The 27,470-nt window shown below is 40.6% G+C and overlaps 2 protein-coding genes across 5 annotated transcripts in view; both read right to left on the bottom strand.

Moving 5' to 3' along the window:
- The window catches only part of ARHGEF28 (Rho guanine nucleotide exchange factor 28), a 125,821-nt gene extending 113,782 nt beyond the window's left edge, over window positions 1-12,039 (bottom strand). For all 3 annotated transcript variants that reach the window (XM_057406122.1, XM_057406123.1, XM_057406124.1), the window contains exons 1-2: window positions 11,715-12,039; window positions 4,054-4,097 (exon numbers count right to left, since the gene is read on the bottom strand). In XM_057406122.1, the coding sequence (XP_057262105.1) occupies window positions 4,054-4,086 (33 nt within the window). In that variant the 5' untranslated portion in view covers window positions 4,087-4,097; window positions 11,715-12,039. The remainder of the gene's footprint in view (window positions 1-4,053; window positions 4,098-11,714) is intronic.
- Window positions 12,040-18,369: 6,330 nt separating this feature from the next.
- UTP15 (UTP15 small subunit processome component) lies at window positions 18,370-27,428 on the bottom strand. 2 transcript variants are annotated; one of them, XM_057406129.1, is made up of 12 exons: window positions 27,237-27,426; window positions 26,627-26,719; window positions 26,358-26,542; window positions 25,561-25,739; window positions 24,648-24,773; window positions 24,013-24,148; window positions 22,162-22,246; window positions 20,721-20,870; window positions 20,379-20,480; window positions 20,042-20,175; window positions 19,540-19,598; window positions 18,370-19,034 (listed from the first exon to the last, which is right to left on the bottom strand). In XM_057406129.1, the coding sequence occupies exons 1-12, from the start codon at window positions 27,324-27,326 to the stop codon at window positions 18,817-18,819; spliced, it is 1,557 nt and encodes a 518-aa protein (XP_057262112.1). In that variant the 5' UTR covers window positions 27,327-27,426; the 3' UTR covers window positions 18,370-18,816. The 2 variants fall into 2 exon arrangements, with proteins under 2 accessions (XP_057262112.1, XP_057262111.1); XM_057406128.1 differs by having other exon boundaries at window positions 26,358-26,719; window positions 27,237-27,428.
- Between the last annotated feature and the right edge of the window lie 42 nt (window positions 27,429-27,470).

Below are 27,470 nucleotides of genomic sequence, written 5' to 3'. Positions count from 1 at the left end.
CCTACAATTAAATAAGGAAGGATTTTCCGTGAGAAAGATTTGCTTTTCCACATTGGGAACTGCTTCCAATAGGAGAAACAACTTCCACACATGTATTTTTTTTACATCTGAAAAGTGCTTCATCAAGTATTTTGCTTTTTATCTTTCACAGATGGTCTTTTTTCTGTCTACAATGAAACCAGTGATTGCCTGAAGACAACATGGTCTTATTCCATGTGGTGTGTTTAGTACTCTACGAAATGAAAAGACTCAGCTTGCTGCTCTAATTACGGTTTAAAAAGCATAATTTAGGAGGGGGAAAGCTATTTAAATTCAAGTTCTATTTACTTAAACAATGCATTTCTAGCAGTGAAAGAAAAGACAACATATATGATGTTTCAGTTTATGCTTGGTTAGTCAATCCTGAAAATTACACTGGCTTAAAAGGAAAAAATTTATGATGTGGTTAATAGCATTTTGCTGTCTAGAAGCCAGAAACTGGCTCCTCAAATTAACTGAAAAGCATGTGCTTCAAATATTTAATTTTCTGTTTCATTAATATTTATTCTTTAAACCATGATATTTATGTGTTGTGATTACATTTGAATGTATTGCTGCCACAAAAATTACATCTAAAGAGAAATGTATCAAAATAATGCATTTCTGAAATGGAGTAATTTCATAGAGTATCTTTAAATTATATTTCACAAAAATTGCATTACCCAGCAATGTCCTTGGGCTTTCTGAATGCATTCTCTCTTACCCAACAAAAAGAAACAGCCGTCACTCAACCAACCAGGTTATGCATACTATTATAGATTTGCAAAGAAATTCAGTACTGACAAAGCATGGCAGTTTGAAGTAACAGCACTGTATGGATGCATCTTCCAGATGAGTAACAACTGCTCACACACAGCAAGCCAACAAAGTGCTTTGCATACAATCTTTAAGATGCGTATTATAAACACAGAATTGCAGTTATTCTCAGACAATCTGACAGGAAGGACAAGCCTCTCAAACAGACATTCTTGGAATAAACAGTGTAAAATCCACTCGGTATAAATGCTAACCATGTTTAAATACAGTTTGAAAAGCATCCTAATTTTGGACCCAGCATACAGATCTCTCAAAGAATAGAAGTCTATGCTTTCATACAGGCTGCAAAGAACGGATTACTTCCTACCTTTAGACCAGTTCCACTTTCCCTGTGGACAATAATGCTATAACTGTATGCTGACATTTTTAAAGTTGCATGGGAACAGTATGCAATTGCCATGACATGGTATTCTACAGTTCCACTGTGCCCTTTAAAAGTGTCAGGAATACATCACAAAAATACCCAAATTCACTGCAGTGCAAATATTCGTCATGTTCCCTCAGTCTTCCCAAGAGATGCTTTCTCTATCCCTCTTTACACATGAACAATCAAGAGATTTTAGACAAGCTCAGCAAGCCAGAGAACTGCTTAATGGAAACTGTTTAAGGAACTGCACAAAGAAACGACTTCCACATGTAATATAAAAGCTGATTTGATTGTGTTCCCCCATAAAGTCATGCAAATAAAGCAGGAGCAGTTGGAAGAGTTTCCAGAACTGCTTAAGTAATTGAACCTAACTAAGAGAAAAGAAATGCCTTGACTCAAGGGCTTTTTCAAGATGAACAGACCTCTTTGACCTTCCCAGATGCACTGAGAAGTATTCAGATTAGGAGCAGTATTGTGAGGGACAAGCCTGTAAAGCTTCAACTCTTTCAGACACTAACTCAGCAGAACAACTACAAGTTTCAGACAGGCATTGAGAGACAAGCTTGAACCTTTCTCAGTCACCTTAGGGTGTCCACGTAGCCCCTTCTCATTCCCATTTGAAGCCCTGAAAGTTTTCCATACCCTCATTCCAACATACACACACTCACCTGCACAATATTTAGGAAGCTGTTAAAAAATTACTACAGCCCCAGTTTCTGGGAAACTCACTCCAGGTGGTACTGCTGCAAGTCTCTGGAGGTCCATATTCCACCACTATCCATAGTTTCAGTAGGACACTGAAGACCCTGAAGAGAAACACCACCTCCACTTGTTCCCCTCTCAAGAAAACAAGTTGGTAACTGCCTAACCACAATCCAAATAACTCTCATCAGGTTTCTAGCAAGTTACAAGACCCCTCTGGGATTTACTTACCTAGGTTGCTGAGAGGCTGCAGACCACAACTATCAAGTTATGAAAGCTCAGGTACAATACACAGCTTTGCTTGCTCAAAGCTTAGGGTGAATGTTCCCAACTAAAATCACATTCTCATATCCATCAGTCTACAAGTAATTTATACACCCATGCTCTCTCTGCCTCCCTCTGATGAGTCTCTAGTAAGAGATGTATCCCTATTGGTCCCAAAATGCACAAGTTTGTACCATGCTCTTATTACCTGAAGTAAATAAAACACAAGAAATTTCAATATTACTATGTAATAACTGAATTCTCCTCAGCACTAACCAACACCTTCCAGTGTTACGATGTCCACAAATTTACACAGGTTCCACAAGGATACACCTGGCTCTTAGGGTTATAATCAAAATATTAAACAGAACTGGCCTTAAGTATGATCCTAAAGGAGTACCACTTGTAGTTATCTTCCTCTCGCCCCTAGTAACTGTTCTTGCAATATCAATATACCCCTACTGTCTTTATATTAATCTCCACCTTCTTTATCTTACAGAATCATAGAATCGTTAGGGTTGGAAAGGACCTTAAGATCACCTAGTTCCAACTCACCTGCCATGGGCAGGGACACCTCACACTAAACCATGTCACCCAAGGCTCTGTCCAACCTGGCCTTGAACACCGCCAGGGATGGAGCATTCACAACTTCCTTCCATAAGAATTTCCTGTGAGACACAGTATCAAATGTTTAATTTGCAACAACTTGGATGAAGTGTCCTGCACTGCCCTTATCTAAGGGTCAGTTATCTTATCATGGGAAAATATCAGATCAGCCTGATGCAGCTGCTTATGACAAAACCATGTTGAATTTCATCAATCAGTACTACGTCCTTTATTATTCTTTCTTCTTAAAACCTTACACCACACAAACAGACCTCACAAATTCCATTCTTCCCTTCTTCCCCCTCCCCAGACATACACACACACTTCACCTTTAAAGATACTGCATTTAATTTTTGCCAGCTGGGGGATTCCACTCCCAAGCTGACAGATGCGGTGCAAACTCCCGCTGGTGCATTAGCAATCCCATGTTCCTTCAGTATTCCAGGGTACAAATTATTTGTACTCCTCTATTTCCATCCCCACCTCACCACAATAAACAGGTAATTGTTTTGTTTCTTTGTTTCACCTTTTACCACCCTTTTGAAAATATTCAGTGTCTCCCACTACTTTCCCAAACATTAACATTTACACACACCCTGCTACTACCATTCTCATTGCAAACAATGGCAGAAGAAGAAAAACAAAAAAAAAACCCACCATGATTTATTAATAACAATTATTAGACTGCCCAAGTTTTAATCCCCCTACTCACATCCCACTGAAGGCACCAAGAAAGTTATCTAATGCATGTCCTCACTCCTGTTACTACCTGTTTTTTAACTTTGAGTTAACTTATTTTAACCAATTGTTTCAGCTCTTTCAGAAAAACAATCCATTTGAGTATAAACTTCAAGTTACACATTTTGTGATATACAATTTTCTGCTCTGAGGAAGCAGAGACAATGGTAATTTGGAATTTTATAGGGAAAAAGGCAGCTGTAAATTGTGGGAGAGAGTGAGTGGTGTCTCTTTGTAGGCAGTAAGTAACTCTGCTTTTGAAAACTGCTATTAAGACTACTGAAGGAGAATAAAATAATGATCATAAAGGCAAAATAAGGTTAAACTTACTTCAGAGAACTGAGCCACAGTACTGAAAACCATCATCTGCATATGTGCCTGCCTCAAACAGCAACACTGAACAGCCTGTGGTCTCAGATAGCCAGAGAATAGGTTTTGATTTCATTCACCCTGCTTTTGAAAGAGCCATTACCCAAAAGAAAGCAAGTCTCTGGGCAGAAGCCTAGTGTTGTAGAACTTACATAAAGAGGTACTTCAGCGCAGCTCAACTCCATTGTCACAGCATCTAGAAACAGAATAGACCAGTGGAATTATTACACACCCATCAGAAGGCATTGGTGTCATTATACCTCATTCATGTCTGCAAAGTAAATCAACATCTTCCAGAATTATAAGCAGGGAGAAGGGGGAAAAATATCAAGCTTATCAGCTACCCAGTTGCCCCAAATTTCCCCAGAATGAGAAAACACTGGTATAATGACGTTTATGGAAGACTGGAGGAGGGATCTTTGTCAATATGCTGTGTGCTTTCCATACAATAGACACAGTAAACAAAACAGGTCAGGCTGAGCACAGCCAGAGACATTTCATAGTTGCAGCAAATGAAATAGTGGGAATTGCAGCATTTTGTATCTCTAGAGGCAAAAAACCTGACCTCAAGATGTAGTTGTAGCAACTTTTACTCCACACCAATATCCCAAGTGTTTAGTACTGTTTTTCTAGCAACTTCATAGAAAATATCACCAAGGCAGGTTGCCTTAGCTACCCTGAACAGCAAGCTACAGATACAAGTCATCACTAGAATTACTGTAATTTTGGTCATCATAGCAACTTTGATTCCTCTTGCTATATTTCAAACTCGCTACATCTTCAAAATTCATACTCTAAAAATGGTATTCCTGTCAAATGAGAAAAGCATACCAGAAGCAACTCCACATCTTCACAACAGTAAGATGGGCTCAACAACTACACACAAGTCTTCTACTTGCTGAAACAGGCTACAACAAAAAGTCTGTCTTAAGAGGAGGCTGTCCCAGCTGAACAGTTTCCAAGAACAACACAGTTGTGCAGTTCATTGCTTGTTAATTCATAGGTACAGCCTGATATGAGTCAGATAGGATTTGAGAAGTTACCTGCCTACGAACTGCAGAAATTAAATGTACAGCTTCAATCAAAACAAAAAATGATCTACCTACCACCCCAAAACACCCTCCTTCTAAAACACAAGTTTGCTAATACTCATCTCCTGCTGCCCATCAATTAATCTACTTCATAAGTACCTACATTCTTGTGTTTTGACTGGTAATTTACAAAAAGGGGGCAAAACCCTTTACAAAATCACTGGCCACAAAAGTTCAGCCAGAAAACCCCAAACTTTTCATATTGTAATAAAAGGCTATCAAGACAAACACTAATCCAGTCACCCTAGTCAGCAGTGAGACTCAGAGAGAGGGTTTCATATTTTCTGCAGAGAGAGGAGGTATCCCGCAGCTGACTCCAGGGCATCTCACTTTGACAAAGCTCTGTAGTTTCCAGCAGCAGCATCCTGAACCCAACCTTAAAGACTGCAGCACGGGAAGCACAGTCCTGTTTCTACAGAAGAAAAGAGGGCTACAAGAGAAATAAAGAAACTGTAACATTAATTCCATAAGGAGTATTTTAAGTGGAATTTTTTTTAAATGTCACCTTACAGAACAAATGAAGCACATTAACTTCTATCCCAGACCTGTCACCAACTTACAATTACTGCCACACACAGACTGTGTATATACAGGGCAACCCTTAATGGTTAGCTGCAGTGACAGATAAACCAGCCAGCTGTTTTACACCATCGCTCTATTCTGCTGTGTATAATCCTTTCACTTGCAACAGTCCTCCATCTTTAAAGCAACACATTCAAACTAAACTCTACCATCTCATTTGCAAGAAAATCATTATGCCACACCAACAGAATAAGATCTACTTCTGGTTACTTCTGTCATACAATTATCTTGACCTCCAGAGCCTCAAGAGACATATCTCAACATCTTCCTCCTCTGCAAGAATGAGAAAGGCAAATGGTTGGTACCCAGTCTAGTCTACTTATACTTCTGGAAGTCTATGCAAGAAGGCATAATTTAGCTCTTCCTTTGGGGGATTACCATTGCACCACCAGTACAATAAGCTTCTTCTGTACTGGATAATACAAACACAACTCATTGGAGAGATGATCCATCCTGACTTCAGTTCCCTTAACCCTTTGTTTGTTTCACACTGGATCCCCTGTGAGCTTGTGCTTTGGGAAATAGTAAGTACCTAACTCAATATGGATAAATAACCTCAAGATTTAGCTTATCATATGCAATCAATGTTTTCCACACAGCACTGGATAGAACCACGCTGAAATACGGTCAGTACTTTTGACACGCAGTGCCCTGACAAACAACTTTAATGGTGTTCTCTGGATACAAAGGTGTATCTAACGGTAGCCTTTTTGCTTCCTGCAGAAAAACCAATGAATGTCAACACAGCATTAAGCACTGCTTTTCTCACAATTGCAAGACTGCTTTTTGTTCAGAAATAAGTTTTACATGAATGGTTCTGGGACCTACAGTAACAGCTTGGATGCTGGAAGTGGCTGGGAGGGGCAGGAAGAAGAGGATACACGTAGGGAGGAAACACTCAGCTCTGGCTACAGAGCAGTTCTTGTACAACCTCCATTTCAGAGAAAGGGACTGAAGGAGACACTACATGCACCCTCTGTATACACTCACCTCCTCTGTATGACAAAGAGATGCTCAGCTCCCCAAAATGCAGGGGCCGTGTGGCCAAGTGGTGCCACACAGACAACCACTCTCAGGTGCTGAGGAGCAGTCCCACTCGGCAAAGCAAGGGGAGGGTTCAGCTGCCTAAGCCGGTGAATACCCATCATTACACATAGCAACAACTGATCTCTCCCTCTGACATCTGTGCCTCTGACACAGAAACCAGCAGGACAGGCATCTAACAGCCAAACAGGTCCAGTTTCAGGCATTGCCCACAAATCCTGAGCTCACACCAGCCTCAGCAGTAGCAGGATCCATCTATACACAGAAAAAAGAAATCCTTTTCAGCATCCAGTTTAGAAGTAAATTTAATGAAAACATCTATTGTGATATGCTGCAATAGACAAGCAGATTTCTGGAGAAACCTGCAAAACTGGAGAGACTTGTGGATTTCAGTCAAGTGGAGGTAAATATACAAAAAAAAAGAACAAAAAAAAAAATCTTGAAAATAGTTTTAACTTTTTTTTTCTTTTTCAATCTACAGTCTCCTCTTAAATCTAGTGACAAATTGGCAGTCTCCTGATCAACTCAAGTTATTGATATGAACAATATTGATATGAACAATTCATATTGATATGAACAAGTATTTTGGCTTTATCAACGATGAAGACATTACAATAATCCCTCCAATGCTCTTCCTCACCCAGTATTTTATTTACTGGCTGTAAATTACAGGGCTGTCATATATCCAATTTCTTTCAACATCAGAAATTTTAGCATTTTATTGTATGGTTTTCCCTGTTACCAAAACATGTTAGAGGGACCACAATGAGAAATAAACCAATGGAAAATAAAAACATCAGGTAATGACCTAATTGCATTTTAATGGAAAAGATGTCAGTTATCAGATTATTTACTCTGCACACAGCAGAGAAATTAGGTAAGGGAAAGCATTATCTAAATCTCAACAGAAAAGTATTTCTGCTGATTGACAAGGTGACCCTTTAACCAACAATGTGACTACTATCTGGCTGTCCTCACACCTGATACTGTGTATCATCACCATTTTCCTAAACACAGAAGGACACTTCCATACCCTACAGCAACCTTTCTCCTCTTCCCTGTAAATAAAGCACAGAACTGCAGGAGAAAGTCACAGAGGGTGAAGAGGGACTTATGCTGCTCTGTGACCCAGCAGCCACTGGTATGACTTCACTGAACTCAAGGCTCTGCTGCTGCCATAAAGAGCTTCCATGGCTCATTAAGCAGCATCAGATCACTGCCTTGCAAATGCCTGCAAAGTAAGAGCAGTGATATAAAATACATATTTTATACTTCTCTTCCATGTATTAGTTCAAACATAACAAAACACGAGGTCTTTGGACCCTGCTCCCTTTATTTTCCATTCAGACCACAATCGCACACCTCTGTGCCACGACCACAGCTGCTGCTTCATACACTGCAGAGCAACTGACTGAACATCAAAGCTGTCAAGCTATGTAAACAAGCCCCTGGTGATGCTCTGCAGGAACCTTGAAATTCAGTTCTTGTTTCTTTAATTATATTTCTTTTTGGTGATGGTTACATTAAAACGTATCTATAAAACACTGAGAATTACAGTCTTACTACCACCATCAGGACAAGCACATGAAATCTTTACTTCTGATCTGCTACAGTGACATGAAAGCAAGGATGCATCCACCCAGAGGCCACTGGAAGGTAGTCAGGAATCCCCAGAGCATCATTATTAGTGATGTTTTAAAATCTAATACCTTTGTCTAAGCAAAATGTCTTGTGCATTGTAAAAGCCTAGCAGCACATGCATATTAAGTGGTCTTCTACTGCACTCTCATCCGCTGGATCACTGAGTTACAAATTACCATTATCACTGTTCTATTACTTTTTTACCACGCTATAGCCTGTACGAGGTAGGTGCTACATCAAGCCAAAGGACAGCCTTTAAGATGGATACAAATTATCATACATACTGGTTTTATACTTCCCAGATCTTAATACCTTTCAAAACCAGTGAGATTCCAGTGTAGTGATCGCTGACCAGCCAGTTTCCATTAACAATGTTCATCCCGCTGCTTCCCTCAACAAGCATGGCAACTGAATCAAACTGTGTTTTCGAACTGAGATTCCATCTGAGTTACATTACATATGTACACCTACAGCTCACTCACAGCTTCCCAAGCACCAGGAACTGCACTACACCAGGATCAGGCTGAAAGTGGTATGGAACATTCTTTTACATAGAGATCCTTGCTCTGGACAGGATTAAGAGACCTTGGAAGAATTAAATGAAAAGAAAAATGTAGTAAGCTGAAAATACACCTGTAGTAAATACTAGGTTCCCAAAGTCAGAATTTTAACCTGTTGCAGCCAAGGTTTCTGATCTTTCATTTTTACATGTGGCTCTCCTGAACATCTAGAGCACGGGGGATAGGGACGGGACAAACCAAAACCCTCAGCAGTGCTAGCAGCTTTGCAAGCACATTCATTTACTGCCTTCGAACAGTATTCAAACTGACAGGTAAAATAAACCCTTGCCTATTAAATTTATAATGAAGAGGCTTGCATTAGTGTTGATTACTTCACTGTACATTAGTTGTTCCTGAAGCAAGTGAACAGAAGAAATGAAGCTAAACACCTTTCAAAAAAAGCTCTTTTTCAACATCTTGAGACAAAAAGAAACTAATCTTCCTCCAAAAAACATCGCCCAATTCATGGCTGTTGTATTTCTGTAATTTGTTAAAGCCACAGCCATTTTGTGCTCCTAAGCAGGGAAAATATTTGAAGAGTCTCCAAAAAAGGGTCACAGTTTTTAGCCTTTTAAAAATATCTTTTTAAAATGCAAAAACAGCTCTAGGAAAATACCTCTTAAACAGAAGTCCGTTCCAGAATTTGTCAAAATGTACTCTTTATGCATTCCTGCATTAACATTCTTCATGTAGCATTTTCATTTCAACTAAAAATAAAACAAGGCTCTAGATTTTGGACACCATAGAGATGTGAAACATGGGTTACACACTACTGAAAGACAAAAAGAAAATCAAATGTATATGTAATGTCACTAAAACAAAATAAAATCTGTTTGGTACCATTGCCACACACCTGTCTTACCTCTCTTACTCCTTTTAATGTCTGCTTTGACCAAGATAGTAGCTTTCTAATGCATTTTTTAATGACTTTTAGAATTTACGACTCCCCAGTTTGGGCACCATTCCACCTTACAGCCCTCTTCTAATTATTACTGTAGTTTAGCAGTACCCGCTTGCCTTAATAATGCTAAGCCTGAAAGATAGAACCCACACAGTTCAACGGATCAGCAGGAAAATCTGTACATTTTTGAGGAGTCTGTTAATTTTGAAGAAAACACTGAGAAAAATTCTAAAAGCATTCCTGAGACAGGGGGTGAGAAGGTGCTGCAGATGTAACTAACACATTAGTAATTCAAGCTAATAGAGAAGAGGAAAAAGGAGTGCTCCAGTCAGAAGGTACAGAAACTCCTGGTGCAAACGAAGACTGAAACTTAGCTTCAGTGCTTGGGCAAAGACATGCAAAGTGATACAAATTCTGCTTACACTTCTAGGAGGTGCCTTAGAACCAAAAACACTTAATTGTAGAAGGTACAGAGAATGTATGCTCCTGGCCTGAGATTACCATATCCCCCATCTATAACTGGTAAACTGAGCTGTGCAGGTGCCTACTGACTGATGTTTGTCCATGAAGAGAGCTGGTTTTCAGCTGGCAAAGCCAAAAATTGGAACTGGATCTTCTGAGTCACTGTATTAGTCATAGGCTATCCTTCCTATAACCTGGTGCAAATTCTCCTTCAATGTGTTATTCAGATCAAAAGAATGTCAGACCATTTCAGACACCATACCCTTCTGAAACTGCCCCACAAAGGAGCTATTCTCGGGGGAGACAATGGGAAATTCTCCTGAGTAACAGCAGCAGTTTCAGATCGAGAAAAGGAATACTCCTTCCTGATATTACGTAACAAAATGCTGGCAGAAATGTCTAATTCACAAGTCAACTGAGAAGGCCAGATGAGTTTCCTGGTAGGTTATTATTAAGATGCATCTACACGATCACTTTGTTGCACTTGATACTCAAATACCCCTTTGGAAAAACAAAAATACTTAAGTACTCAAATCTTTTCATCAGATTTTGTCCTGTTAATTCTTCAAGACACAAGGGGTCACAGAATAGAGCTCATTTTTTGCACCTTTGTGGAAAATCTCCCTTATTCAAATGGCTCCTGAAATCCATTCCCACAAAGTGTGGAGAGAGCAAACTACCTCTACAAAAGAAAAAACTTGTATTACGTGTTAAGGCTTTCCATCACATCCATGCGCCTTATAATGACTTACAAGAATAACTAACAAAATTTTTGTACAGGGCCAAATACAGAGGCAGGAGTAAGTCCATGAAAACTAAGACGGATTTTGAAGACTTTTTTCTGTATAAGAATCACTGGGAAAGTTGAAAACTGACACAGTCCTAAACTGCACACACCACTGTTCCAACAAAACACTACCAAGAACTGCTCTGAAAGTTGTTTCTCAGAATTGTACTGTCAGAAAAGTTGTCATTTTCTTTACATTTTTGGCGTTGTTAAAGAAGTTAAAGCAAGTAAGTCAAAAACTTACTTTGCTCCAGCTGAAAAAGGCAAACAATCATGATTAAAATCAAATACCTTGTCCATTTCGGGATGAGAACTGAAAAAAAGAGTGGCTCTTACGGCAAAATAATGAACAAACAAGAATATGCATATATATATATATATATAAAACATGTATAAAAATAAGTTTAAAAAGTCCTCCGTCTCCCAACTTTGAGGACTTGGAAGGCAACTGACAGCCCACGGGAAACGTCCTTCCCGGACACCAGCGGAGCCCGATCGCGCACCGCGGAGCCCGAACCGCGCAGCCCGCGCCGCGCCTCAGCCGGCAGAACAACGTTAATGCCGCCGTCGTCGCAGCAACCCGGAGCTGGACGTCGCTCCCTGCGGAAGGGAGAGGGCAACCCGCTGCTCCCAGCCCGGCGCACCGGCACCAGCGCTCACCCACCCCGCGGGATCGGGAGCTGCCGCTCAGCAGGTGAGGCGGACCGGGCTCCCCGCTTCAGCCCGCGGGCAGCGGCTGCCTTACCTACACAGAAAGTCCCGGTGCCTCCGCAGCGCTGCCGGGGAGCAGGCGGCGCTGCCGAGCCGCCGCCGGCGCCGTGCCTGCGGGAGGGAACCCGGCAGGGCGCGGCCAACCCCGCGGATGCACCGCCCCTGGGCCCCGGCAGCCGCGGGGCGCGGGGACAAAGCGAAGCAGTGGTGGCCCTGCGCAGCGGGAGGGCCGTGCTGGCTCCCGGGGAGCAGCTCCAAGGGCAGCCCTTCCCCAGCGGAGGCCGAGGCAGCCGCGGGTGGCAGCCCTCCGCACCGGCACCGGCGCTTGCTCGACGGGGCCGGGGAATGTGGGAAGAAGGCAGGACTTTGCGGGGAGCTTTGCGCGGCCCCGACGGAGCTCCAGCCCCGGGAGGGGGAGCACCGGCTAGCCGTGTCTTTCGGAGGGGAGCGCTGCCCTCTCCCGGCCGCAGCGCGACGGGACCCGAGCCCTGCGGCGGGACCGAGGAGCTCCCGGACAGCTGACGGGGCTGCCCGTCCATCCCAGCACCCAGCGGGGCGCTGCCCATGCAAGGGGCAGCGGGTCACGCTGCTGCCCAGTCACTCCAGGCGTGTTTCATGCGGCAGTGCTCTGATACGGACAGACTACACCACTGATGGCTTTTCAGCTGCTGCACATACACAACTTAGGCTGTTCTTAAAATCATCTCATAATGCTGACTCCCTAAGCCTGTTCTGACAACCAGTTTCAACAGTAAGGACATCAGAGCGCGAAGAAGTGGTGTTCATCATCAGATTGGGGGAGGTGGAGACGGTTACCAAGCTCCCTCTGCTGCAATTAGTTCATGTCCTGGCTACTGTAGATGGACAGCATACTTTATTTGTACAGCATAGCACATTGCTGTGGAGATGAAAAAAGTTTACCCTAGTGCTCTAAGCAATCATGAAAGAATTAGAGTCTTACTGTAAAGCTCAGCTAGAACACTATGAAGGTGTGTATTTCCTGTTTCCCCAATACTGGGAAACAGATGAATTTATTCTCTTTATTGGTAATGAGAGGAAGAAAAAACATACAAGAGATGGATCTGTTCGGTCTAGAACTAGAGTTCAAGTAGGGTCCAAGTACCAATTTACTGAGCAATGCTACCAGCTTGAAATTTACTAAGCCAGTAGTAAAAAACATGTTCTCTTAGTCCCAATGTTATCCTAATCCATTTCATCACAAGAGTGATCTATTGTCGTACCTCTTTTCCACCTGGTACTCTTTTGTCATACTCACAAGGATACTTGCAGATCCTGACTTTTAAACTGAAAATGAGAATAGTAAACAAATTATCTTCAATAATATGTGTTGATACTTTAAAAAAAAAAATTGTGCATAGAAAACAGCAACACAATTCAGACCCATCTTTTGCATAGCTGATATTCAAAGACCTGTAAGTTGCGTATTTCACGGAAAAGCTACTGTAGCTAAGTTGGTAAAACACACTAGAAGGTCCTAGTTAAGAGCGCAAGATCACAACGCCTCACATTTCATTATAAAAAAAAGATCAAGCTTCTCAGTTATTTTTGTATTATCAGATGTCCTTAATGCAACTAAACCCATCTAATTCACTTACCTTCACGCACCTAAATGCATGATAGTTTCACCAGCATTTTTAAAAAGGAAGAATATTAGACTTCTGAAACAGAGCATAGGTCATGAAGGTACCTCCCTGAAGGAGGGAAAGAAGCCAGTAAAACCCCATCACCACCCTTTGTGTTTCAGCAAGAGTTTCATGGATTTACATGATGTGTGGCCATGTCTAAAACTTGAACTTTTCATTGGTTTGTCTTGGGTGGCTTATCCCACAAACATCTGCACGGAGTACAAGGAAGCAGGACTTTCTGTGCTGTGCTTGTCAGAACAAGTCCACAGCTCTGGGGCTGAAAAGGTAATACATCCACTGGCTCAGTGTGATCAGGACTTTGGAAAGCTAAATTTGTAAGGAAGAAAAATAAGAGGTGAAGGTTGACGGGGTGCAGCCTGGTTAGGAGTAGCTTGCAACCATCTTACAGCACTTTCCTCTACAACCAGCCCGAGCATACTTTACTGGAAACACACCTAAGGATTGCTTTACTTCAGTTATTATATTCACTTACGACTAAATATAGTAAGCTACCCAACTGCATATTATCTAAGAAAAGAAGACAAGCGTAAGTGTATCTGCAGCAGCTGTAGACCCTCTGGATTTAAATTCCAAAATTTCCTAATTGGAAGAGTTATTTCAGTAACTAGTTAAGAGTTGTCATTTAATTTGTATGATTTCCAGCACTGTTTACTATTATTCTAAAATACTTAGAACTCAATTCCAGAGGAAAACGCCTCTTGCATGTCCAGCATGTAAATAAGCATTTAGGTAAGTTTTTGTATGTGTTGGGACCATGCATGCGATGTGACAAGTGAGTTTTGCTAGACCACATTTGAGTATCAAAGGAAAACTAAAAATCACAGACATTCCAGAGGCTGTCTTCAGATCGCATAGGACATCTTGACATCAATGACTGTTGCCCAGGACTTGTATGCCACTGACTAATGTTTATTTAATTTTGCATGATGTGCAGAATGGTTTCTGCTTGAATATATTGGCTGTTAAAACCAGCCTAAAGCAATGAACCTGTGACCTGACAACCACTACCTTAATTAACAAGAATTGGAATGTTTAGATGGATGCTTAGCTTTCAACACATACATGCAGAAAGTAACATTACAAAAATGGAAAGCATCAAAGGCAAGGAAACAGTGAGGCAGTTTCTTGAGCTTACTAATATTACCACTAATGACTTAGTACTTACTTACTGCTACTTCTACTCTTTTTCTCCCTTCCCTTGCCCCCAAAGTGACACAGTTTGAAGAAACTTCTCCAAGTGAACTTCTGAAATTACAGTCTTAATAAATGTTTACTGAAGTAAAGAAAACTGCTGAAATAATCCTTGCCTGAAGACCAAAGGCAGTGTAAGAAGTCATGGTACAATAAGCTCCAGAAAGCAAAGTAACTTTCATTGAAGACATGAAAAAAAAAGACAAGACACTTTGTCATCTTCCATCAGAATATATCATTGTAGCTACAAATAGCTATGTAGATAAGGATTAAAATCACAATTTACACTCACATCTTTTTACAACACAGTTTTTTGACATTTCCTGTAGGCCTTTTCCTTCTCTTTTAAAGGGGATTGTGAATAAACAAGTATTGCAAACTATGGAGGTGTGGGATACTTGGTGTGTTTCTTTAGTTTTTCAAGGGGAAAATTATCTTCACTGAAAATTTGCTCTGTAGCTACAAAACCTGTATTTTAAATCATAAACTGCAGCATCCTATAAAATACGTTTTCCAAAAAACTTCCGACTTGTGTGTTCTGCAGTATTTCAGTAGTTAAGATTACAGGTTCCAACCATGCAACAGTGAAAGGTAAGACTGTGGTTATCCAGAACAACCTGAAAACGTTTCATTTCAGTATTGTAACTGTAACCTTCGCACAAACTCAGAGGCCAAGTACACATGCAAATCAAATATTTGGCAAGATATGTTTATGTTGGACAAGAATTGTTAGAGTCATTACAAACCTTTTTTTGTTCGCTTTTAAATCCAGAAACCTGAAAGTCTGAAGACTAACAATGTAAAATTGCTGGCAACAGCAATGCGGAGTTCACCATCCAGAAGGACTTCTGCAGTATAAGAAAGTTGCTCCATCTGGACAGGGTCAGGAAATTTCTTTTTACTTTATGAAGGGGTATGTTTTATTTCTTTGTTTGCTTGTTTTAAGTAAGGGATGTCTCAAACCTGCTTTAATGTGTGCAGAATTTTTCCTAACACAGGCCACTTTTTCACACCTAGTCAACTCGTGAGATTTCAAACCTAAAGCAGAAATTCTTGGCAGATTAAATGATCAGAAAGCACTGAGAAACCTATTCTGCAACAAAACTTCACATTTTTGGTGTGTGATGTTTCCACTTAATGTTGCAAGCACATGAAGTGATTTATGTTGTCTCAGTTCCAAAATTCCATCAGTAATGGAAGACAGGCCTGGCAGACGTAGAGGGGGAGTTGCCCTTTATGTCAGGGATAGGCTGGAGAGTATGGAACTCTGTGTGGGGAGAGGTGAGCAGTCCACAGAGAGTTTGTGGGTCAGGGTTAAAGGGAGCGATGGGAGACATTACTGTGGGGATCTGTTACAGACCACCTGATCAAGGAGAACCTGAGGATGAAGCACTCCACAGACAGATAGGAAAAGCCTCACGCTCGCAGGCCCTTGTTCTCATGGGTGAATTCAACCACCCTGACATCTGTTGGAAGGACGGTACGGCCCGGCACAAGCAATCCAGGAGGTTCCTTTATTGTGTGGAAGACAACTTCCTTCTGCAAGTAATAGAGGAGCCGACAAGGAGAAGTGACATGCTTGACCTCGTGCTCACCAATAGGGAAGGGCTGGTTGGAAATGTGACGCTCCAGGGCAGCCTTGGATGCAGCGATCATGAGATGCTCGAATTTGAGATCCTCAGGACAGTGAGAAGAGCGTGCAGCAAGCTCACTGCCCTGGACTTCTACAGAGCAGACTTTGGCCTCTTCAGGAACCTGCTGAATAAGATTCCATGGGATACAGCCCTAGAGGGCAGAGGGGCCTGAGACTGTTGGTTGATATTCAAGGATCACCTGCTGCAAGCTCAGGAGTGTTGCATCCCAACCAGAAGGAAGTGCAGCAGGAGGGCCAGGAGACCTCCTTGGATGGATAAGGAGCTGCTGAGGAAAACTTCAAATGAAAAAAGAGGCTTATAAAAGGTGGAAACAAGGACAGGTGGCATGGGAAGAATACAGGGATGTTGTCCAGGATGCTGGGGACCAGGTTAGGAAAGCAATGGCCCAGTTAGAATTAAACCTGGCTACAGATGTGAAAGATAACAGGAAGGGTTTCCGTAAGTACACTGCAAATAAAAGACAGACTAGGGAGAATGTGGGCCCTCTCCGGAAGCTCTCAGGAGAACTGGCTACACAGGATTTGAAGAAGGCTGAAGTTCTTAATGACTTCTTTGCCTTGGTCTTCACCGGCACCACCCAAGTCTTGGAAGACAGATGCAGGGACTGTGAGAATGAAGACCTTGTGCCCACTGTAGGAGAGGATCTGGTTCAAGACCATCTTAAAAATTTGAACGTGCACAAGTCCATGGGTCCTGATGAAATCCATCCATGGGTGGTGAGGCACTGGAATGGGTTGCCCAGGGAAGTTGTGAATGCTTCATCCCTGGCAGTGTTCAAGGCCAGATTAGACAGAGCCTTGGGTGACATGATTTAGTGTGAGGTGTCCCTGCCCATGGCAGGTGGGTTGGAACCAGATGATCTTAAGGTCCTTTCCAACCCTAACTATTTTACGATTCTATGATTCTAATTAAATAAAAGTGACAACTCTGTAAGTAAGAACCTATTTCATCTGAGAAGGGCTGGAGTACGCACAGACCTTGAGAAAATAACATAATTGAAACAACTCTCATTGATGCCAGTCTCCATAGGAGAGGTGCTCCAGCGCTCCCATCATCTTTGTGGTCCTCCTCTGGACTCACTCCAACAGATCTACATCCTTCTTATGTTGGGGGCCCCAGAGCTGAATGCAGTACTACAACTGAGATCCCATGAGAGTGGAGTAGAGGGGGAGACTCACCTCCCTCAACCTGCTGGCCACACTTCTTTTGATGCAGCCCAGGATGTGACTGGCTTTCCTGGCTGCAAGCACACACTGCTGGGTCACATCCTGTTTTTCACTCACCAGCACGTACGTCCTTCTCTGCAAGGTTCCTATCAATCCCTTCATCCACCAGCCTGTGTTGATACCAGGGGTCACCCTGACCATCGTGCAGGATCTTACACTTGGCCCTATTGAACTTCATGAGGTTTACATAGGCCCACTTCTCAAGCTTGTCCAGATCTCTCTGGATGTCATTCTATCCCTGAGGCATGTCAACCACACCACTTAGCCTAACATCATCTGCAAACTTACTGTGGTGTGCTCAATCCCACTGTCTCTTCCATTCATCATTATACTAAACAGTACTCGTCCCAATACAGACCCCCAAGGGAGACCACCTATCACAGATCTCCATTCGGTCACTGAGCCAACTTTTAAGAAAATCCTTTTTCAGGAAATTCATGGTATCTCACATAAATTCCGGGGGAAAATGCAAGTCAAGAAAACAGGCTAAGGACAAAGTTCCACCTACTGTCATCCTACATGTGTTGAGGAGCCTTTGGCACACCTGCCTTCCCAAAGCATAACATCCTTCTCCAGCACTGTTTGAAGTTAAAATAAATCAATGCCCCAGCATTCAAATACTTACTGATAACAACGTAGACTTTAATTGCATCTACTGTTCATTTAAAGTGAAACAATTACACAAAAGTTAAGCTTTTTCACTTAAGATTTTCTCACTGGTGTGCAGCTTACTTACTACATTAAATTAACGTGAATTAATTTCCCTTTAGATACAAGAATGACCTACTTTCTAGAGAATTGTAACATAAATGCATATGCGCTACTTAAAAAATTAAACTAATAAAACTAACAACTGTACTCGTTTTCTTGAGTCATTTTGCTGTTTTCTATAAATTCACTGAAGTCGGAAATAGAGATGAAGCAGGTGGAGAAAAGACAACGAAGTCAAATTTTATCAAATGCATATGTGGTTTTATTCCTATGTCCACGTATGCGATATGGGACATTAACCTTAAATAAGGACAATCAACGGCACATTAGAATTAAACAAATCTCATTATTTTCCAGTAAATGAAAAATGAAAATTGTTGACTATATCTCTGAGTCAAATAACAACTTAGGACTGGATGCACAAAACACTCTTTCAAAGTTACATAACTTTGGAATAAAACTTTAAAATTCAATTGTTTGGAAAATACTGCAAGGAAAATCCTGAAAACATTCTTCTTTCTCTGTCTTCAGTAATGAAGCCTATTCAGAAACACGATTTGGAAGACAGAACTTCAACATAGAGGAGTTTTTTCAGAAAGTCACTATTATAAAAAGTTATCAGGAGAACAGGTCATGTATTTCAAGTCCACACTATTTTTGTGAAAATTTGTCGTGACAGTTGTCAGTCATTCATCTGTTTCAATGATCTCTGTAGGACTATTACTTCTGTTCTCTTCTAGACAAGTAACTTTTTTCTCAGCAAAACTAGCAAATAGTGTATCCATCATTCCCAAAACTTCTAGTAGTTCCCCTTGATAGTCAATCTCTTTTCCTATGGCTTCTTGAAGTCTCAAGAACTGCCTATCGACGATCGCTGACTGCCCAAGCACAGGCTGATAAATGTCTGTAAAGAAAAAAATCACTTAAGAATTGACTTTATCTATGGAAACATGAAAATCATATTATCTAGTCAGAGATGCATTTACAGGGCCTCATAAAAGTCCAACATTGTGGACAAATAAGACAAATTCAACAGTGATCTAAAAACAGTGTTAATTATTGGTATGTACTTATAGTTAAGTCATACTAACAGAAAGTTTTACGACCTCAAATAGTATTTTTACCTCACTGGAGAAGTGGAATTCACCTGAACTATGTAAGTGTAGAAATATGAGATATCAAAGACACTTAAAGAGACCACGAGGCGCTTCCTGCAGCCAGTGCAAGTCAGATACTGACAGTGTTATCTGTCAAATACTCAAATATCAAAGTTATCTGCCAATACCCCTTTTTGGATCATACTTATAAGCAAAGCCATAAAAGTCTGGTTTCTTAAAGATGTAACACTTTTTACTTTATTTCCAAGCTAGCTATGTAACTTTTGAGAATCTTTTCTGTGCTGTACTTACCAGTGATCATATCTGCAACAGTCACCAGTATAGAAGTAAATCTAGGCTCAATCACACGCCTGCAAAATTAGAAGATATCCCCATTTTAATGGTTTTCCCAACTGCACTCCTCCAAACAACAAACCGGTTTCTCATACAGGCACAGAGACACTCTCTGATCCATGAAAAGACATCACAAAACAGTCAGAGAAGCAAGCCAAAAAACCCTTTCTTTCAGGTAGGCAGTGGAAGATGGAGGACTGGCAAAAGCCTCAGACATGTGAAGACACAAGTTTCATTGAGGCGCAGAAAATAACAGACTAAAGGTGGAATATCTAGCACAGAAGGAAAATATATTCTCTCATACTATCAGCAAAATTGTTTTCTGCTAACAATTTCAGTACTATCAGAAAGCAGAAGGTACATGAGATTTCAAGTGTACCAATGTTCCACTCGTGACCTGCTGAGACTCTGCTGCAAAAGGTCTCAAAACAGACAAAAAGAACTCAGGTTAAAATAATACCTTGCCACAAAGGTAAGTAGGAGATTAATTTGCTTCTCGTCTCGGCCTGCAAGTGCACTCTTCAGGGTTCCTCTACGATGTAGTTCCTGCATGACTGCAACCGTTACCTCAGGAGTATGAAGCCGAATGGATGGCTGAGCATATATAAGAAGAATTTAGTACCAAAGCAACATCTTTACACCCAAAAAAGGGTTTATACCAGCAAAAGAAAAACGGAAGCCACACGAGTTTGAATCCTTTCTACTGAGATATTAAAATAAAATTAGTTTAACATATGGAAAAAATCCACATCAGATGACAGCACACAATTCAGATGGAAAAAAAAACCATGCCTTACCTCCAGTACCGCATCAAGGGCTTTGGAAGAATCAAAGCTCTTCAGCAGCTTGTCATATTTCCTCAAAGCACGTCTTACAGGTTTACTGACAGAGAAATCTTCCTAGAATTGAGAAAATGAGTTCAGAATGAGAGATATTCACACAGTGGATTAGATGTACCACCATTAACAAGCTTTTATGGCTTTGTATCTTCCCTTCTCCTCCCTTTCAACTTAGCTCATCAAAATAAAAACAAAACAAAACAAACAAAAAACCCAACAAACACAACTAACCCCCAAAAACCCCACCAAAACATTATTTTTGAGGACTGTTTCAGTACGCATTTTCTCACCACTCTGTACCTGTTTTGGCATGTAAGTTTTTCCTCTCATATAGGTTCTATATGCTGGTTGCCTCTTCTTCTGAGACTTTTCTTTCCCTTCTTCAGGTTTTCTGTGCTTAATATTTAGCACCCCATTGGTCATGCCTACAACTATGGTTTCATCTTCAGGCTAAAATGATGAAATAACAGAGTTAGAAACATGGTTTTATTTAATGATGCATCCTCTACCATGCAGATTTTTAAATTTTTATGCTTCGTGACAAGGTTCTAATCACAATATTATAGATTAAGTGAAATTAGAAGCCACCTCCATGAGGTCCCATGTGGTCAAATACCTTGCTCAAAACAGGGACAGCTTCAAGACTATAATGGTAAGCAACATTATCCATATAATAAGCCTTTAACAAATACCTAGATGGACTCATTAAGCAAGGTCAAATATGCATTAACATCCTTATGTAAGTATATATGACAGGTTTTGGTTTTCTTGAGTGGTGTACAACTGCCTTCAGCTATTACATGCCATACAGCCGACATGAACATCAACTATGAGAAAGCTATTTTGGAACAGCAAGATTTTGAAAAATAGGTGAGAATTGTCCAAAATACCAGTCACTGGCATAAATTTCACCTAAATAACAAAGATTTCATGTATTTGATGCTAAAGGTCATAATTTTAAACAATACATTGAAGAAAAACACTGACTTCACATATATAAGTGAGATCTGACCTGTTACTATTAACAGGTAATTCTATGTAACCATTAAACATTAGCTGAATGCTCAAATGCTGCTAAAAAAAGATCCCTCACAGTCACTTTTACATGTCTTTCAGAGGCTACAGAAGAGGGCAACCATGTGACAACACCATTGTTTTAAAAAGTGGTGCTAGCCTCCAAATATCTGGCCAGCAGGTCACTTACCCATTGGAACTGAAATGTTCCAGAGAAATGAGTCTGTTTTCTGTTTCCAAGACAGTAAGACACATGCATTGGCAAAGAAGTTTGTTTAGGCGTATACCTCATACCCTCTCCTCTTTTCTTCCTCAAACCAATCTGATGCCAATAACTTTTAAGACAAGTGCACCCTATTCTATATTTCTCAACAAATGAACTAACTTTTTTCTTTTATCAATGCCACACAAGGTTCTTGAAAGGCAAAAGATTAGTACAATCCTCTTAAAGTCAAAGGACTTAAAGACTGAAACTTTCCCTATGATGTATATTGTCCCTGATAAACAGACAACTGTGTGCAGATCTGATCAGGTAACATCTGATGTCTGAATATATTACATTTAAAACCTTGTAATGCCCTTTTTTTACTTAGGAGGAATATATTCAGTCATCCTACTTTGCATGCACACCATTCTTCTGAAACACCAAACAGCAAAAATTAATTATTTCAGTGATGTAAAAGGTATCAGTAATTACCTTGCCTAGAAAAATTTCTAACGTACTTACCGACAGCGCAAGACTGAGGATGGGTGCTGCATAGCTAAAACTGTGGACTACTTTGTAGGAAGTAGTACTGTAAATCTTCACGTGCCTATACAGAAGGGTAATGATTAAAATCTCATTAGTAATGTCTTATCGTAGACACTTTACAAGAACTTCATCACTCTCAAGTTCTATACATCACTTAAGAAAACTGAGTATTTATACAAAGTAGTCTTCAGATTACCACTGAGCTTCTTAGTTACTACCTCTCCTGCAACAGAATGGTTCTGTTAGAAAACAAACAAAAGTCAAAAAAGGATGACCCCTACCCAAAAAAGATGAAAATGAGGCAAGAGCAGAAGAAATTTAAAACATATGCAGTGACTATCTGACTTCAGCAACGCTTAACAGGAAACACTAAGACAGTAGTATTTCTTGAAATTTGTTCTTAAGTTTCAAATGTTAAGATCTATTGACAATTTCTGGAAGTAAATCCATAAATATTCTTGTACATGGCTGCTCTTTAATGATTTGACTGAAGATGGGAAATACCTTAACCAATGAGAAAACAAAACATTCTCTTACAACAAGTTTGAACTTTAACGTTGTGAGCACTGAATGACAAACAGCTGCACAGCTAGTGGGATCCTCTAGTTTATGCTTTGTAATCAATAAAGCCTGTGGAAGCCTAGGAAGTACAGAAGGGAGGCAAGGAGGGAGAAAACAGACCACTGACATTTCAGACCACTTCGTGTTTCTAATGTCTCAGAGGTAGATGGAACACCAGTACCCAGCAACTCAACCCAAACAAACAAAAAAGCAAGGATATTTCAGCTATGCCCTTTGGCTACAAGAAGCAACAGCAGAGACACAAAACCCAGGCTCTTTAAAGATGAATACTAACACCCTTTCAGTTATTTAAACTGTATTAAAGTTAAGAATAGGTACTTTATAGAGACTGCAAGGGTCAGTTTAGAGATTAAAAAAAAAAAAAAAAAAAAAAAAGGAATGGTTATTCAGAAGTTCCACATACAGAGATTCCCAAATGGCACATGCAACCCTTACTGACATTCAAGTTAATAGGAGGAAAAGGTTAATGTATACTGCAATATGTACCTTGATCCCAACACAAGGTTTCAGTTAGATTATATCTTTATATTAACAGTTACAAGTGCTTAAGCCAAAAAAAATCATGCACAGATTCACACTTGATGTATAATAACTTCAAAATAAAAAAAGTCCTTGTCCTGAGTTTAGCTTTAAAAGCTATTTTTCTCCTTCCTATTAGCTGGTGCACTGCTGTGTTTCAGATTTAATCTGAGAACAACGCTGATAACACACCAATGTTTTAGTTGTTGCTAAGTAATGCTTACTCTACTCAAGGACTTTTAGTTTCATGCTCTGCCAGTGAGGAGGGGCACAAGCAGCCCAGAGGAAGCAGAGACAAAGACACCTGACCCAAAATAGCCAAAGGAGTATTCCGTAAAACAACACGTCATGCCCAGTATATAAACGGGAGGTAGTCACCCGGAAGGCCCAGATTGCTGCTCCGTCGGGTTCGGTATCGGTCGATAGGTGGTGAGCAATTGTACTTGTGCTTATTGTTTTTTCTCCCCTTCCCTTTTTAGTTTTATACTCTCTCCCCTTGTTATTTCCCTTATCATTAGTAGTAGTAGTTTTGTATTATACTTTAGTTATTGGACTGTTCTTACCTCAACCAGTTGGGTTTACATTCTATCAATTCTCCTCCCCTTCCTGCCCAGAGGTGGGGTGGAAAAGGAGGGAGTGAGCAATCAGCTGTGTGGTGCTGAGTTACTGGCTGGTCTTAAACCATGACGGTCCTGAAGAATTTAAATTGCCGCAAAATACACTAACCTGTCCAAGGATCCTGACAATAACCTTTGTCCAGAGCTGTTCAGGCATAAACAAGTTACAGTTTTATGGTGATTTTTAAGTGATACTAGTAATTGTCCACCTTTTAGCACATCCCAAACTTTGACATATCGACCTCCTGTGAGAAGGAAACACACAAAACAGTTTGATATACATACATATTTCCACTTCTCTGGAGAAGTTTTCACACAGTTATAGTGCCTCCTTTGTAACATCTTGTTTTCTGTACCTACTCACCACCCATTATGACTACCTCCTGGGACAAGACACATTATAAGCATGCTCTTTTTCATGCCATTCTGCAGCCGAATGATTCAATGTACTTCTTACCAAAAGTACCTAAAGTTCCTTTACTTTAGCACTGGGTTAATTAAAGTCTGTATCTTGCCATTAACATCAGGGTTTTTTGTGGATTTTTTTTGGATCAACTACAGTAATATCTAATCAGAGACAAAAAAGACCCCTACTTTTACCCTCCAGATCAACTGATTCCTAAAGATCTTTGAGAAATCCAGCTGTTACATCACTTACCACCTCATTACTAAATGAAAATACTAGAAGGAAGCAGTTCAAGTACATTAGGGCCACAGAAAAGAAATCTGATTTTGCTGAAGTACCTGCAGATACTAGAAGCCCACCAGAAGGGAACAGAAGCACACTCTCCACAGGCTGACCGTGTTCTATTGTTATGATACTACTTTTTGTTCGGGCATCAAACAGTTTAACAGTGTGATCATAGGAACCTGCAAACAACACCATTATTAGCTTCAGTTTCATCATTTCAATTACTTCATGAACTAAAACAACCATGTACTACAATCTAAAGGAGCTCCTGCCAAACAGAAACAGTTTTAAACTGTGCACTTAGAACACCTTTTGGTTTACCTTGGTTAATTTACAGCCTTCAGGCAACATAAGTCTTCTAATTCTAGCCCCAACAATGTCAGGCCTTAAAAGTAGTTTAAGTCTTAATTTTATTTCCCTTCCATTAATCAAGTGTATTTGCAACAATAAATTTAGCCAACCTGATGAAACTTTTAGTCTCGTGTGCCTCCTGAAGTAAGGAATACCACTTTTTCTCTAGGAATTTACCAGACATTAACAGAAAGCTACTGCTAGCAAGTGGTTTCAAATAACTCATGTGAGCTTCCATTTTTGAGTCTGGGAGTTTTCGTCTGTACAAACTACAATAGAACTAGTGTCCTCCTCTGGAAACCTTCAGTCAACTGCAACTAAAATATATATTCACAGAATTTTCTAAAACCTTTCAAAGGCCAGTCAGAACCACTGTTAACCCTAACAGGCTAAAGCAAAGATATGTTAAAAATTGGGGAAATTCTGAGTTTCTCTACACATCAGTGTCAAGCTTAAAAAGCAAGCAAAAAGGTAACAGCAAAGGAAGCACCAAGCAGGAAGCCAGATCCTCCATGTTTAAAATATAGTAAGCGAGATCCTACTGTATCAAAAACTATTTCTGCATTTTTCTTCAATTCAGTACAAAAAAAGCATATTGATAAAATAAAATCAAACCTGTTACAAAGACGTCTGCATTCACTTTACTTGCACAGCCGCATCTAACGTAGTCAGTATTTTCTCTGTATGAGACTATTTCTGAACCACTTGGAATATCCCACAGCTTTGATGAATAGTCATCACCACCAGAGAATATTCGGTATTTATCAGACAGGAAACCCACTACATGAACAGGTCTAGAAACCAAAGTCCACAATATCCAAAGTTAAAATATATACTTGTTTCCAGAAAAGTCAGTCTGTCTGAAGAGATTACTTATTATGTATTCTAACTTAAACATGCAAAGTCCTCACTGCTGGAAGTTATAAAGCCTCACTTTAGAGGTTAGTTACACTTTAGTTTTTATATTTCCAGCCAGAAAAGAGTCATGCTGACCTATGCTTACTTAAGCATTGATATGATTTGCCTTAAAAGTTGTATAGGTCTACTAGATGTCCAATCAAAAGCTGTAAGTTCTGCATTTGTTACTTAAGCTGTCTGTGTACTATCACTGTCTAAGTGTGCTCTTCAGTGCCACGGAGTCACAAGACTGTGCCTACACAACATATTAACAGACACCTACCTAAATTAGAAAGTAAATTTATTTTTCCAGGTACTCAATTCATATTTGGAATTTAAAAGTTACTCCAATTTTTAATTCAATTTAAAAATCTACTTTTGAGTAGTATCTACAAGAAACAGTAACAAACAACACAGACCAGTATTATTCAGATTTACAGCAAAATGCAAAGGAAACATATGCAAACACAGCAAACAAGTTTATGCACATATAGGAAAACCCAACATTGTCTTACTTGGTATGACCATCAAATTGTCTCAGCGGTGCTTTTCCACTGATGTCAAAGAGGCGAATGATACCTTCATCACTGCCAGCAACAAGCAGATTGCCATCATCTCTGTATGTGCCACAATAAGCAGCATCTTTGAAGCGAGAAAACGTTTTGATTGGTTCGTGAGAGTAACGACCATAAATGTGGATCTGGTACAACAAGAAGACATTAAGTTTGCTCATACGATACCAACTGAAAGACACAAACGTGAAAACCTCAGAGAAGCTGCTTACCCTTGAGGAAGCTGTGACAGCATAATTACGCGGAGGAACCGGTGAGAAGTCAATTTTATTTACTGCACCAAACTCCTTTATCTGAAGAGGTGCCTAAAGCGATTGCAATGAAGATCATTACATACATACAAGCACACCATCAAAAATCAAAACAGCAAAGCAAAATTTCTTCTTCCTGCAGAGAGGTCCAAACTCCACTCAGACCCAAATCAATTTTAAATACAACCCTATGGAGTTTCTCTTCTCTCAGGTTACTTCTGCTCACGTATTTTTTTTTTTCAATTCGCGCATTACAACTAACCTATTAATTACGTGCTCCGACGGGAAAAAAATAACCTTATTCACTCACACAAGATTAAAATTACTTTATCAATAGCACCAAAACAGTAGAAAAATATATTTTAGGACAAAAAATACACCTGCTGGGCCAATTTTGGGGAAAGGTCAGCCGTTTGGGCATAGGAAGCCGCTTAGTAGCTTTAACACGGTATTAAGGAACCGCTTCTAACCAAGAGCCGAGCAAGGCCAGGCACAGACCCAGCGCCAGCGCCAGCCGCAGCGGAGCACGACCAGCCCGCTGCCTCAGCGCGGTCGAGAGCTGCCTCCTTACCTTGTACCCCTCCCAGTACACCGTGTCCTGCGTGATCCTCTCCCCGAGCCTGGGGCAGGTCTGAACCACCACCGGTTTGTACAAGGCCATGGCTGTCCGGGAGCGGGGAGACCGCGCCTCCGCAGGAGCGAGGCCCACGCTGACCCCTCCGCGCTGCCGTGATGGCGCGGCCCACGCCTGTCACCGAGCGAGCCACCCCAGCCGTGTGCGTACGCGTCATCAAAAGGCGGCTCT

The sequence above is a fragment of the Pezoporus wallicus genome, unplaced genomic scaffold, assembly GCF_028554395.1.
Source record: "Pezoporus wallicus isolate ANWC-B61680 ecotype Strahan unplaced genomic scaffold, APGP_CSIRO_Pwel_v1 contig_7506, whole genome shotgun sequence".
NCBI classification, from domain to species: Eukaryota; Metazoa; Chordata; class Aves; order Psittaciformes; family Psittacidae; genus Pezoporus; species Pezoporus wallicus.
The sequence above is the reverse complement of the archived record's forward strand: the minus strand, read 5'-3'. Positions and strand labels throughout refer to the sequence as shown.